The 12,833-nt window shown below is 39.1% G+C and overlaps 3 protein-coding genes across 3 annotated transcripts in view; 2 read left to right on the top strand and 1 right to left on the bottom strand.

Moving 5' to 3' along the window:
* The window catches only part of LOC146004608 (alpha-galactosidase MYORG-like), a 73,795-nt gene that overhangs the window by 16,071 nt on the left and 44,891 nt on the right, over positions 1 to 12,833 (top strand). The gene's annotated exons all lie outside the window — the stretch shown is intronic.
* LOC146004591 (glutamate receptor ionotropic, delta-1-like) lies at positions 241 to 1,668 on the top strand. Its single transcript, XM_083143459.1, has one exon. It carries the CDS (start codon positions 241 to 243, stop codon positions 1,666 to 1,668), a length of 1,428 nt encoding a protein of 475 aa, XP_082999585.1.
* LOC146004590 (glutamate receptor ionotropic, kainate glr-3-like) lies at positions 6,902 to 8,515 on the bottom strand. Its single transcript, XM_083143458.1, has one exon. The coding sequence runs from the start codon at positions 8,513 to 8,515 to the stop codon at positions 6,902 to 6,904; it is 1,614 nt and encodes a 537-aa protein (XP_082999584.1).

Genomic DNA, 12,833 nt, shown 5'->3' with positions numbered 1-12,833 from the left:
TTCGTACCAGGGCTTGCCACATTGGCAGAATCGTGTCCTATTTTCAATGTAGCCACTGATGCAAGAAGTAAGAAAATGTTCGGGAAAAGTGTAGCGATTTCAGTGCAATGTCCAGTTTCCCTGATATTAGCTAATGATGTGACTTCGTTGCGCAGCGTGTTGGTGATGTTGAAGGAACGGCACTTTCCTGGCAGGGTTGAGCAATTCATTGCTGCGTCATGTTCTGGCAACAGTTCACTGATGTCTATTCTAGATGATTCTTTGTCAGAATTTCTTCCAAATCTAGTAATCGTTGATCGTTACTCGAACGGTTACACTGCGAGTTTTGAATTTGTAACTCGCATAAGCGGCAATAATCTTCAACTGGACGTGTGGGATGGAAACCATTTTGCGAGAAGAGCTAACTTATTTCTTGAGAAACATAGCAACCTGAACGCTAAATCGTTGACGGTGACAACTGCTGCTTATCCTCCGTTTGTCGTTGAACTAAACGACACGGGAGAGGATAATTATACAGGGATTGAGTTCCTTATCTTGTACGAGTTGGCATCTGCTTATAACTTCACGTGGAAGGTTGTGCATCCTGTGGAGATGTGGGGTGAATTTCACAATGGAACAGGATCTGGTATGCTAGGTGATGTCGTTGGTTACAAAGCGGACATTGGCTTTTCTGGATGTTGGCTTCAAGATGAAGGAAATGCACCCATCGATTATTCTACACCGTATATGAAGATGGGGTTGACCATGATTACTCCACATCCTAAACAGATCCCTAAGATATACTCCTTGCTCCTACCTTTCAGAGCAAATATGTGGATCGGCTTAGGTAACTTTTGTATCATTTGTTCATTAGTGCTTTATGCGTTTTCGAACATTCTGCATGGGATTTTCCCCATAAAACGAACTACAGGGTACAAGGGTCTTGAAGAATGTTGCATGCATGTTCTCCGTTTCCTGGTTCAGTTTGGTGCCGAGTGCCCTGAGGATTACACACTTCGTCATCTAACAACGTGGATGCTTATAGCGTTCATGCTTGTAACCTGCGCGTACTCGAGCAGCTTAGTGTCTTTTCTTACAGTGCCATTGTACGAACCTCCCATAAACTCTCTGAGCGATTTGGTCAAAAGCGGTTTTTCTTGGTTGGGCTACGAAACATATATGCAAGAACTTCTGAAGAAATCTGAGGAACCACTTGAACAAGAACTGTCCCGAAGATTTATTCATGATGATGGGAGTACAATGGACGATCTTGTCTCGGAAAACAACTATGCTGTGTTCGTCGAGCTGCTGGAATCTGGAAATGTTGGTTGCGTTGAGTATTTGCGCACAGACACCCTTCGGAAGCTGCGCCTCATGGAGCACAGCTTGTACGAGACGGATATCGTCATGATGTTGCAGAAAGCATCACCTTACACAGAAGGATTCAACAGAATTATCCAGAAGCTCGTAGAAGCTGGAATAATCTGCCACTGGGAGGAGGAGTGTACTCGTTTGTACTCGAACCAAACCAAGGGACTTCTTTTCCAAGATGGCGCACCTTTCAACAATTCGGTTCAAGCCGTCACCGTGCAGGATCTGCAAGGCATATTTGTGTTCCACGTTTTTGGACTCTGTGTTTCTGCCTTTGTATTAATGTGCGAATTGTCACTCCGTGGGAGAGCACGTTGATAGTTGTCCACCATGGCGTCAACTCGCTCTGGGAAATATCTGTACCATGTGATACCCAAAATTAAATATTGCAAACTCTTGCAGATTTTCTGTGTAGAAATTTTATAGTAGAACTTATAATTACAAATAAAAACACGCTTGTAGTGATTGTGCCTTTAATTCACTCAACGTTTTAACCCAACTCTAGTGAGTCTCACTCAAGAATAATAAGCAAAATGAGAACTAATACAGAAGTAAATATAATCGAAAACAATTATTTAAACATCAAGCGGCAATTAATAATTAGTGTCCATAATTCGTTACAAAATTACATTGTAATTTCTCTGTATATGCACAGAGTTAGTGTATAACAGTGTAAGGGCTAATTTGTATGTTTTGGACTGTACGTCGCTGACGCTTTGAGCTCACGGAGAGCCTTATACGAATGTTGAGAAACTCCGCTCAACATCAAGTGAAACCTATTCTGCCGAATAGGTTTTCTTGAAATTTGTGTTTTCTTTCGCGGTTTTTTTTACATTATCTTGAGAACTATTGGGGCTGCAATGATTATATTATACCGTTTTATAACTCTCCTTCTGCACTCAGAGAACTAAATGCGTCATATCGATTGATGCACTAAAGTGTGTTTTATGGCTTCTTCAAAGAATCAGATTCACATTTGATGCATTTGGGTGCATTTTTGTATGTCGTGAAAGAAACACCGAAGTGATTCAAGTGAGGATTTCTTTCAGTCGAGATTAGGGTGACCAGACACATACATTCAAAAAGGAGGACAGGGCTTGGCGAAAAAGGAGGACATAGACATAAAAAAGAGGACACCGCAAAAAAAAATTGCAGTACATTTGCATAACTGTTAATTTCGTAAATATATAAAATGTGCTTCATCCAACATATAACAACAATCTATTCCAGCCCTGGATCCCTATTTTTGTAAAACAATATTCCTGTTTATAGTACTTCTTCTTTGTATAGACTAGTGCAACCGTACGTTGGAATTGATTTTCTGTGGGCTGAAACTGAAATTCTTCCCTACCAACTAACTGTAACTTCTGGATCTGCCACTGTTTTCTAGTTCCGGGATTCGAACCAGGGACCTTTTGCATCGTAGCGCTGTGTGCTAACCACTCCGGCCCGGAGGCTGGCAGTTCGGTATTTCATAAATGTAAATATTACTTAATAATCAAATTTCTCATTACGCGTTTGTGTCGCGTATGTGTGACTCGAAAAGGAACTGCAGTCTGGGACGCGTTGAAGGCTCATTTGGACAAAATGATAGTGGTTGAGCTCCCTGGTGCTCAATGAGCATTGCTAGAATACTTATCGCGCCTCAAGTGATATGCTTTCCATGTAAAATAACGCCTGGTCGATCGTTATGGGTGGAAGCATTTTCCTAAAAAAGGAGGTCATTTTCCGATTCTTGAAAAATCCGTCCGGACGTCGGACTGACATCTAAAAAGGAGGACATGTGCGGATAAGAGGACGCCTGGTCACCCTAGCCGAGTTGCACTTCAATGCATCAGTTGATGTTCCTTGATGCATCTTCCTGAATCTTTTTGGATGATGCACTTAAACGTTTGGTCTGAGCTACAGAGTTGGTGTAGCTCAGACGAAACATTTGAGTGCATCATAGAAAGAGATGCATTCTGGTGCATCAAAACACATCAACTGATGCATTGAAGTGCATATCGACTGAAAGAAATCCTCACTTGAATCAAATTAAACACTTCGTTGTTTCTTTCACGACATACAAAAATTCACCCAAATGCATCAAATGTGAATCTGATTCTTTGAAAAAGCCATAAAACACACTTTTGTGTGATGCATTCTGGTGCATCAATCGATATGATGCATTTAGTTTTCTGTGTGTGCTCTACAAAATGAGACTATAGGATTTTATGTAGCTGCTCAAGAAGAGTGAAAATAATGTATTATTCTGTCCAATTTTTAAACAAAACATGAAAGAGAAGGAAGTAAAAAGGTGCCGAAGCATCAAAGAGAGGGTAAAGGGGGGGGGGGGGGGAATGCGCTAATCTCACGAAAAAGGTGCAACAAAGTGTGTTCATTTTACTTGAATTCATGTCCTAAAATACATATCTCGATCGATCGGTGTGAAAACAGCTATATATTTGGAAAGGTACTGCACCTTAAAATCCCTTCCCTAGTTATGAATTGCAGTGTTTGGAATTATATGCCGCTAATACTTTGTTCAATGTATTGGCTGTTTCAAAACTGTCAGCGTGTTACGAATTTACAGATTCACACTGGGTTCATATCCGTGGGGTGAAGGTGCGTGTTGATATTAAACATTGAAATATCGAGCACGTGCTATTATTTAATAAAGATTCAGGTCAGGCAGAATTGAATAATTATTTACCCCAGAATACATCTGGAAATCTCAGTGCAATTATCTTCTATATTCTAAATATATGCTTTACTTCATAAATTGTGAAATTTAAAGAAAATTAATTGAGCACGTTTTTTTAAATACAGTTTTCCCGTTTCCTTTACATATGTTTTCTCTAATATCCTGAAATAAATCTGGGTGCGTTTCAACTCTAAGAGTATTTTGTCTGAAACTATAAAACAGGAAAATTCATTTTGTTTGAATTAATAAAACCTTAATAAATACAGAACAGTTAACTTAATTGTATGCAATAAAACTTTGCTCTACACAAGAGATAATGCACTATTATCAAATACTGCTGTTAGAAATGTCCACTACAAGAAAAATAAGGAACATGCAGCGTTGTTATTAGGCGCCAGTTTTCGGTATTTTTCTAGTAATGTCCTTAGAAATCGAATAGAAGGTTTGTCGCATAATTTCTGAACTTGAACAAGTTGAAGAAATCAATTCTGTTCCACATGTCTTGTCACGTACGTGATGTCATGTTGTTTGCAACAAAATAAAATATTCACATGCTGCTTTGCATGACGAAATATCATGATGCATTAGCAAATTGAAATTTTCCAAGTATACTCTTCGGAATGCTAACCGAGCAATGGATTCTTGACTATTATTTGCTGCAGTAAATAATTTCTTTGTTTTACTACCACTGACTTGCCCACGAATTCCTTGAGAAGGGTTTATAACTTTTTTCTGAACTTTCTGCAGTTATATTTTATGTTTCGACATTTAACCGGTGAGTGGGGTCCCATCACCTCACACAGTAGTTCATGTAATCAATGAAATAATGATGATAAAAGTTTCTTGTTACTTAATACTGAACACAGCAATGTCTAAATACAACACCACGTCCAATATTTGGGTCGCCCCGGTGGCATAGTGGTAAAGCCGTCGCCCTGAAATAGAGGGGTCCTGGGTTCGATACTCGGTGGAGACCCGTAGTGGTTCTACACAGGTCCAGGAGGTCTTTCTCATACTGATGTTCTCCAGTACATACTTTTCCTACTGCGATTCCAGTAAGACACTCTCTCCCCTTAATCGTCTCGAATTTACTAATCTCCACAATTCTTACTAGACCTTTATTAATATCATGGTGATGAAGAACTTTTAACAATAAAGATTAGCTTTGAACTTCCTACCACTCTCAATTAGTAACTTTGTCAACTTTAAATCCTTAACCTAATAACTCTTTTATCTCATTTCATAAACGTTACACTAGTATATACGTTCCGATTACTAACCTGCTCTCTCTAACTTTAACATCTTAAAATCAATAATTGTAGATCTAACACAATAACATTTTAACCCTACTAACACTATTATATGTTAACCAATGATTATTCTGGTCTCCGAATAATAATTGGTCCTTTTTCTGGTATAATATTAAATAATACCATCATGTAAAAAAATGAAAATTACAAATAAAGAAGAAGGATAAACGGGGGAATCCGGTAAATATTTCGCGTCTTTGACGTTCCGGTATAATTTAAGGCACCGGGACGATATCGCATGTAGGAGGGCATTTTTCGGGGGTTCCCCCCTTTAAAATGTAGGTCTATTCCCGATTGACCTTCTGTGCATAAAGTGGACTCAAAGCAGAAACTCAAACAAGGAGAGGGAGGCTGAGAGAGAGAAACTTACATAGAGATAGAGGATGACAAGGACAGACAGAGAGAGAGAGAGAGAGAGAGAGAGATAAAGTTTGTGACCTTGAAGGTGGAATGTGAGTTCTTGTTATCTGTGCAAAGTACCAATTTTATTTATCAACATTACTCTGTTGGTCTCAAAACGTAACATGTCTGTTAATTTACTTGGCATTCTCATCTGCGCAGACACAATCAATAAGAAATGCAGTCAACTACCAAAGAGGCTTGACACAAACAATATTTTAGCACGTAATAGTCGGCGCACTAGTTAAGATAAATGTACCAAGTAATGTACTCACTTGGCTATCCATTAGCGAATATGGAGACGAAAGGCTTACATCAATAAAATAAGGTAATTTTCTGCGATTTCTGCTTGTGTGACGAAATTGAATGCAAAAATATGAAATATCGGCAGTCAAACTGCTCTAAGAGTGACGGCACACTCTCATGATAAGAGAGTTGCACATACACATGAGTGTTGGGCCCTTTATCTTATCTACATTTCTGACATTTCTAAATCCGAAGGTTCAGTGCACAAGACAACATAAATCTTCCATTTGTAATCCTGGATATGACCAATCCAGTCTTCACCATCTAAACAATGACATTCCATCCTACAAGTTTCCCAACAAGGATCCTACAAACTTTTCTTTCTCCTCCCAGGCGTGAACATTGGCTAATGCTAATATATTTTTTTAATGTGCATCCTCCCTACACTCTATGGAGCAACAGCCCTTTGAGGGCCAGATCTTGCCAAGCTATTTTTCATTGGGTGACGTGTGATTAGAACATCGAGTCCCATCGCCGCTGTTTTCTGGCTTTCGAGACCGGTGCCCGCTACTACGTCTTTACAAGTAGCTTCCGATTTAGGATACGATGCTACCGGGAATCGAACCCAGGACCACTCGCATGAGAGGCAGGAGCCCTAATCTTGTGGTTACGCCTGTGTTCCAAATGTGCATCGTACTGACTGAGATTTTTGTGTGTAGTACAATATCTCAATTACTCACCAGATGTTCCTAGGCAATGCCAACTTTTAATCTTACCAGCTGTTGGGGAAGATTATGATGACAGTGTTTTAAGAAATAATTCATTAATTGAACTTATAATCACAAGATGCACGTAGATACAAGAACTTTACTATTCTCAAGATCTTATTCTGCCAATGTGACTTTACTTTAATTCATGAATATATTTCTACCAGAAACGCAATCGAAGAGATAGCAAGACCAACGCCAAGTAAAACGAACACACTGAACAACTGAGAAATGCTCAACACTTTGGGCTGTGTGGAGAAGTTTTCTTTGTACGGCCCTATATTATCCTGTGGCATCCTAGAGCGATGTGTTCGTACCACGTCATCTACCCAGTAGTTTACTATGCCTGATTCGACCAAAGAGTCGATTGTATGGTCGAAATAACTTCTCAGAGGGGACCCTTTGGCTACAGCCAGTGAAACCAAAGCGTAATATACATATTCATGCTCGTCTAGTATGTGAAGCAAGTTACATGTTTCCTCGTCTAGGAAGTCTACACCGTTCAAGACATCTTTTTCTATTAGTTCCGCAGCGACAGCGATTTTGCCGTTCGACACTTGAGATTGGTAATCTTTGGATTCAGGTACCACTCTGAATTTCTCGTACAGTTTCATCGAATTATCGTGAGACCCCTTCACTGGGTATGCCCAACTGTAATCTTGCTGTGCCCAGTGTATGTTACTGACGTGGAAGTCTTCAAGGGTTCTGATTGGCTCTCCTCGTATTGGGAAGGTTAGAATACGGAATAGGTTGCTGCAATACACGCTCGTGATGAGGAAAAACATCAGTTGTGTCCAGGTGATGAGGTGTCGCAAGGGTTCTTCTTTGGGCCAGATAGCTGAAGATTGAAACAGCAACAGGCGCAGAACGCTGAAAGAGCAGCTGGTTAGGTTTTTTGTGTAATCGTACAGTTGATGATGAAGTGCACGATGACACCAGTGCGAGAGACCACGCATAAGAAGGCAACTTAAGATGAACAGTATCGCGATTTCAATCCATAACATTGTTTTGAAAGGTCTGTACATTGCTGCCCAGCGTGGTAAGATTTCTGGATCGGAAACGAGGAGTGTTACGTAAGATTTTACGTAGCTCCTGGTGTAGTCAACGAAATTGGAATCCAGGTACAGAATGTAAACACAACCTGCTGCTATGTCGGCTTCATCTTCATAAACATCACCCTGTGCACCATTGATGGAGTTGTTTGAAGAATCAGCCCATGTGGATTCCTTGAAAGTTGTTGTGAAGTTGAAAGCTGCTTCCAATTCGCGAATCACTCTAACGTCCAATCCATCATACGTTGCACTATTGTCTGGCTTGAAAGCGTATGGAAAGAACACTATAATAGAACACTTCATGTTGATTCCTTGAAGCGTAGGTGCTTTTGTTGAAGGATGCTTAAACTCATGTTGTGGAACAACCGGAGCACCAGACTGTACCCAACCACGTTTTTCAACACTATACGAGAGAACACCTAACACGTTTCCGTGTCCATTGCCTTCAACGACGTACTGTACAATTAGAACATTCACAGCAAACTGTTCACCAAGTATTTCAGATACCTTTTCGACGTTGTCTACTTCGTTGAAAATAAGGATAAACTTAGATGGTCCTTTGTATATAGCACGCTTTCGAGCATTTTTTAACGATGAAAGAGTCTCAAACATTTTCCTAGTATCAAGAACGAAACAGTTGCAACCTTGGTTTAGCCCTTGCACAAGAAACTCTATGTCTTTCTTTGAACTAGTTAAATTATAATCCATCCTGATATGCGATGGGACAATGTTAAACGTAGACACAAGTGACGGTTTGACATTTGTGTCAGTTATAATAAAAATACAATTACACTGTATGAAGAACTCTAATGCTACAATTGCCAAAGAGTTTTTGCCGCTGGGTTCTTGGATTCTCAAGTCACAGAATATAGAACACACGAATAGCAGAATGAATAGTAGGATCTGTTTGAATATATTGAACATAATACCACAGCTGCACCATGGACTGAACTCCAACGTCATACAACTGATCACAACAACTTCAACCATGCGACAATTCTCTCAAAACTGTACAAACCTGTAAGTTAGTGTATGTTATCTGTTACAGTGACAATAATGCCACCCTATTCGCTTCCATACCTTTTTTTTCACAATGCGGCTGTCCTGTGGATACTTGCACATGATATTTTCCGTGATGTATGGATGAACAACGAAAAGCTTCTAGTGGATGCTCGATTCTCTGAATTTCTTCCCATTTCAAGTAGAAATGACGCTTTTAGGCGAACAAGTGCATTAAAAGCACATGCAATCGTTTTCGAACTCAATGCAAGCCTTGGAGTAATGGACATCCATTTATTTCGTAAGACGGAGTGGCGTGGTTTGGTTGAGTGAACTGATATTAATCTCTCGAGCATACAATGGTCAAGAAGTTCTGCTTTTATCAATACATACGTTTTCGTGTTCACCAAATACACATACCTGCACTCACAGTACAATGCTATTTCTTTGCCATTTCTTAAATGTCACTTTGTGCAATTTATTAGTATATTTTCCAAATGAAATGCACTATTGCCGAGACCCTATGAAATCTTACCTTCGAATATATAAGAGTACGACATTCAAAACGTTGCCTCCCCGATGGCGCAGTGGTAGCGTCGCCGCCTTGTAAAGGGGGTCCCGGGTTCGTTACCCGGTGGAGGCACATAGTGGTTCGAATCCCACTTTCAACTGTAGGTCCAGTCCCGATTAGCCTTACAGTGCGTAAAGTGCACTTAAAACACCAACTCAAACAAACAGACATTCAAAACATTATCATTAATCATTTGTACCTTTTGTTCATTTCTGACATTTTCAAAATTCTGTTCATACTGTGCCTCATAGCTTAGAGAATGTTACTCGTTGGATAGTTACAATTTGGAAATAAGGTCATTGAAATATAATACGTGATTTAGAAGGAAAGTTCAGAAGGGTTACCAATGTGGGATACTAGTAACTTTAGCTTGTGCTGAAACTGTCATAACAGCTACATAACTCAGAGACTTGAAGCAAAATCACATATCCGCAGTGTGGTATTTAAGAAATTTCCAGTAAGGGGGGAATTCTAATAACTGTCTAGGGACAGAATGAGTTTATGCCATATAACATCCCCCCATGGAGAAAATTTATCAAGCAGAGGGGGACACAAATACCCAGAGGAGGGGAAACCCCATCCCCCCTACAAATATCACCCTGCAAATTCGCCAGAGATTCGATATCATCACCGATTATAAATGAAAATTGATTGTATGGATCCATTGTGCCTGAAGAATTGTATGGTCCTCTTCGCTTATATGTAGACCTCGGATTTTTTAGGTTCTATAAAGTGTGTTTTTAGGTTCCTAAATGGGCTCTAAATATCCTAAAATAGGTTCTAAAATCCTAAAATAGGTTCTAAAAATCCTAAAATAGGTTCTAAAATGTTAAAATAGGCTCTAAAAATGTTGAAATAGGTCCTAAAAATCTTAAAATAGGCTCGAAAATCCTGAAGTAGGTTCCAAAAAATTTGAAATCGTTCACAATTACTGAAAAATATTGATTAGGCAATGGACACGGAAACGTGTTAGATATTCTCTCGTATAGTGTTGAAAAACGTGGTTGGGTACAGTCTGGTGCTCCGGTTGTTCCACAACATGAGTTTAAGCATCCTTCAACAAAAGCACCTACGCTTCAAGGATTCAACATGAAGTGTTCTATTATAGTGTTCTTTCCATACGCTTTCAAGCCAGACAATAGTGCAACGTATGATGGATTGGACGTTAGAGTGATTCGCGAATTGGAAGCAGCTTTCAACTTCACAACAACTTTCAAGGAATCCACTTGGGCTGATTCTTGAAACTTCTATTAGTCCAAATCCCTTTCAATTTATACGCCGAAGCAAGTTTTTCAAGATGAAGGAAAAGAAAATGGAGAATAAAACAGAACCTATCTGATGGATGGAAGATTTGCAAAATAAGATATTGAAGTTGATTATGTAAATTTGAGTTTGAAATTCTATTGTATTTCGAGCCTGAGTATGTGAAATGGCAAATGTAAATTCCCCGTCTTAAACTAAATATTTTAAATATTTTGTATGTACCGTTTAGATATTTTGGATGCATTGGAATCACACGGTCCCCTTGTATTGTTAATATATTTGTGTGTGTCTGTGTGCTGGTTGTGAGAGGCGGTAATTCAACAGTCTGAAATAGGAAAAACATCTGCTTGTATCTGCCATCACAACTACATAACAATATTTTTCATGTTATCCACAGTCAAACTCAGCCTTTTGTTTGTAAGGATCATCTTATATGCTGAAAATGATCTTTCAACAGAAGCATTAGCAGTGGCGAAAATTTGAATTTTTTAGAGATTTGAAGTTTGCGTTTTGGACTGTGCAGGTAGCATTGGTGCCAGACATGTTGTTTAAAACTTCGAATAATCACCATGGACTTGGTGGGAGGTGTTTCAATTACGTTAGTCACTGATTCTTTCGTCACGAAACGGAACAAATACTGCTGCGTGATATAAATATCCTGCAAGACATAAAAAAATATAAAAACCTAAAAAAAAAGGTTTGATTTAGGTGCATAAACCTACAATAGGTTCTAAAAAGCAAAATAGGTTATTTTATGCATTATAAAACTTCATCAGTTTTGCGTTTTTTAATGAAACGCAGACGTAACTTATTTCCTATTTACCTGCAAAGGAAAAAAATAGGTAAAAAACCTAAAATCTGACGTCTACTCAGTGAATGACAACGATGTCAGGAATGAATTACATTCCGTTATTTTATTAAAAAAATATTTATTTAATATTAGTCATCAACCTATGTACCAGTTACATATTTGCATTTATTATTATTATATCATAATCACAATATTTTTATCTTATAATATAATACTAGTAATAATCCGTGGCCTGACAGCCCTGGAAGAACCTGCCACCCTTCCTCCTGCAATCCTACCTAGAGGTGTGAAGTTCTTCAACCGGTAGTGGAGTGACGTGGAGTCAGCACGTTGAACCCTCAGCCGTTATAGAAGATTTCCGAGACCAGATTACGCTACTCGCTCGTAGCTCCCCAATGTCCTCACGATGGTGGGTTGCCACCGGTCCTATGCACAGGCCGAAAACCCAGAGAATGAACCCAGGTGGACTAGAACCCATGCCGTCCCGCAGTCGGAGTCCAAAGCCTTAGACCACACGGCCACGGAGGAGGACTCTAATATAATAATATGATGTAATATTATTTCCCTACTTGGATTCTTCAAGGGGTATGGCTCATAATATCCTGTTTCTTTTACTTTCCTTAAGAAACAATCGCGCGTAGTTATTGGAGTCGACATTCAAATACAATGATCAGATGTTTCTTCAACCTCCTCCTCGTTTCGATATTCATTGAAAAAGACGTTTACTTGACCTCTGCCCTTTTAGAGATTATACTAAATGTTTACATGGCAACTACTGCATCTGTTACGTCCACTTCTCAATCTAAATAAACAGAGAACGCAAATATTTTGTTTCAAATTAAGGTGGGGAGTCATCCTTATCCGAAGAATCGCATCTGTCTTTTGTTTCTTTGTTCGTGTTATCATTGTTATCTGTTTACCAAGAAGAAATCAATTGCGAAATCGGGTACTTGTGATTGGCACAAAGAGTAGTTCTAATGGAAATATTTTAAGGACTTCAATTTTTTCTTATCATGTAGGCGTCCTTCATACTCCCGTAGTTTAACTAATAATTCATCATAGCATGTGGCAACAGAAAAACTAAACATTCAAAATGAATCCTCGGGGTTGATATTTCAATCAACAATGTCAACGATAGAATAATGCGTTATTAGGAACTTGATAGACAGGAATAACAGTTTTCATATGTAAATACAGCACTGTTATGATCAGTGACGTAGCATGGGCATTTCGGGTGGGAACGCCAATCCGAAGGAAGAGTCGGCCCTTTTTTGCTTAATAATTTACTTATGGTATTAGTCGCCACAGGTATTGTTTATTTGCCTGAAGTCGGCTGGGTTTTCAATAAAACATCATCAATGCATGTTTTAGCTAGACAATTA

This window comes from Lepisma saccharinum, chromosome 22, assembly GCF_977018435.1.
Source record: "Lepisma saccharinum chromosome 22, izLepSacc3.1, whole genome shotgun sequence".
NCBI classification, from domain to species: Eukaryota; Metazoa; Arthropoda; class Insecta; order Zygentoma; family Lepismatidae; genus Lepisma; species Lepisma saccharinum.
The sequence above is the reverse complement of the archived record's forward strand: the minus strand, read 5'-3'. Positions and strand labels throughout refer to the sequence as shown.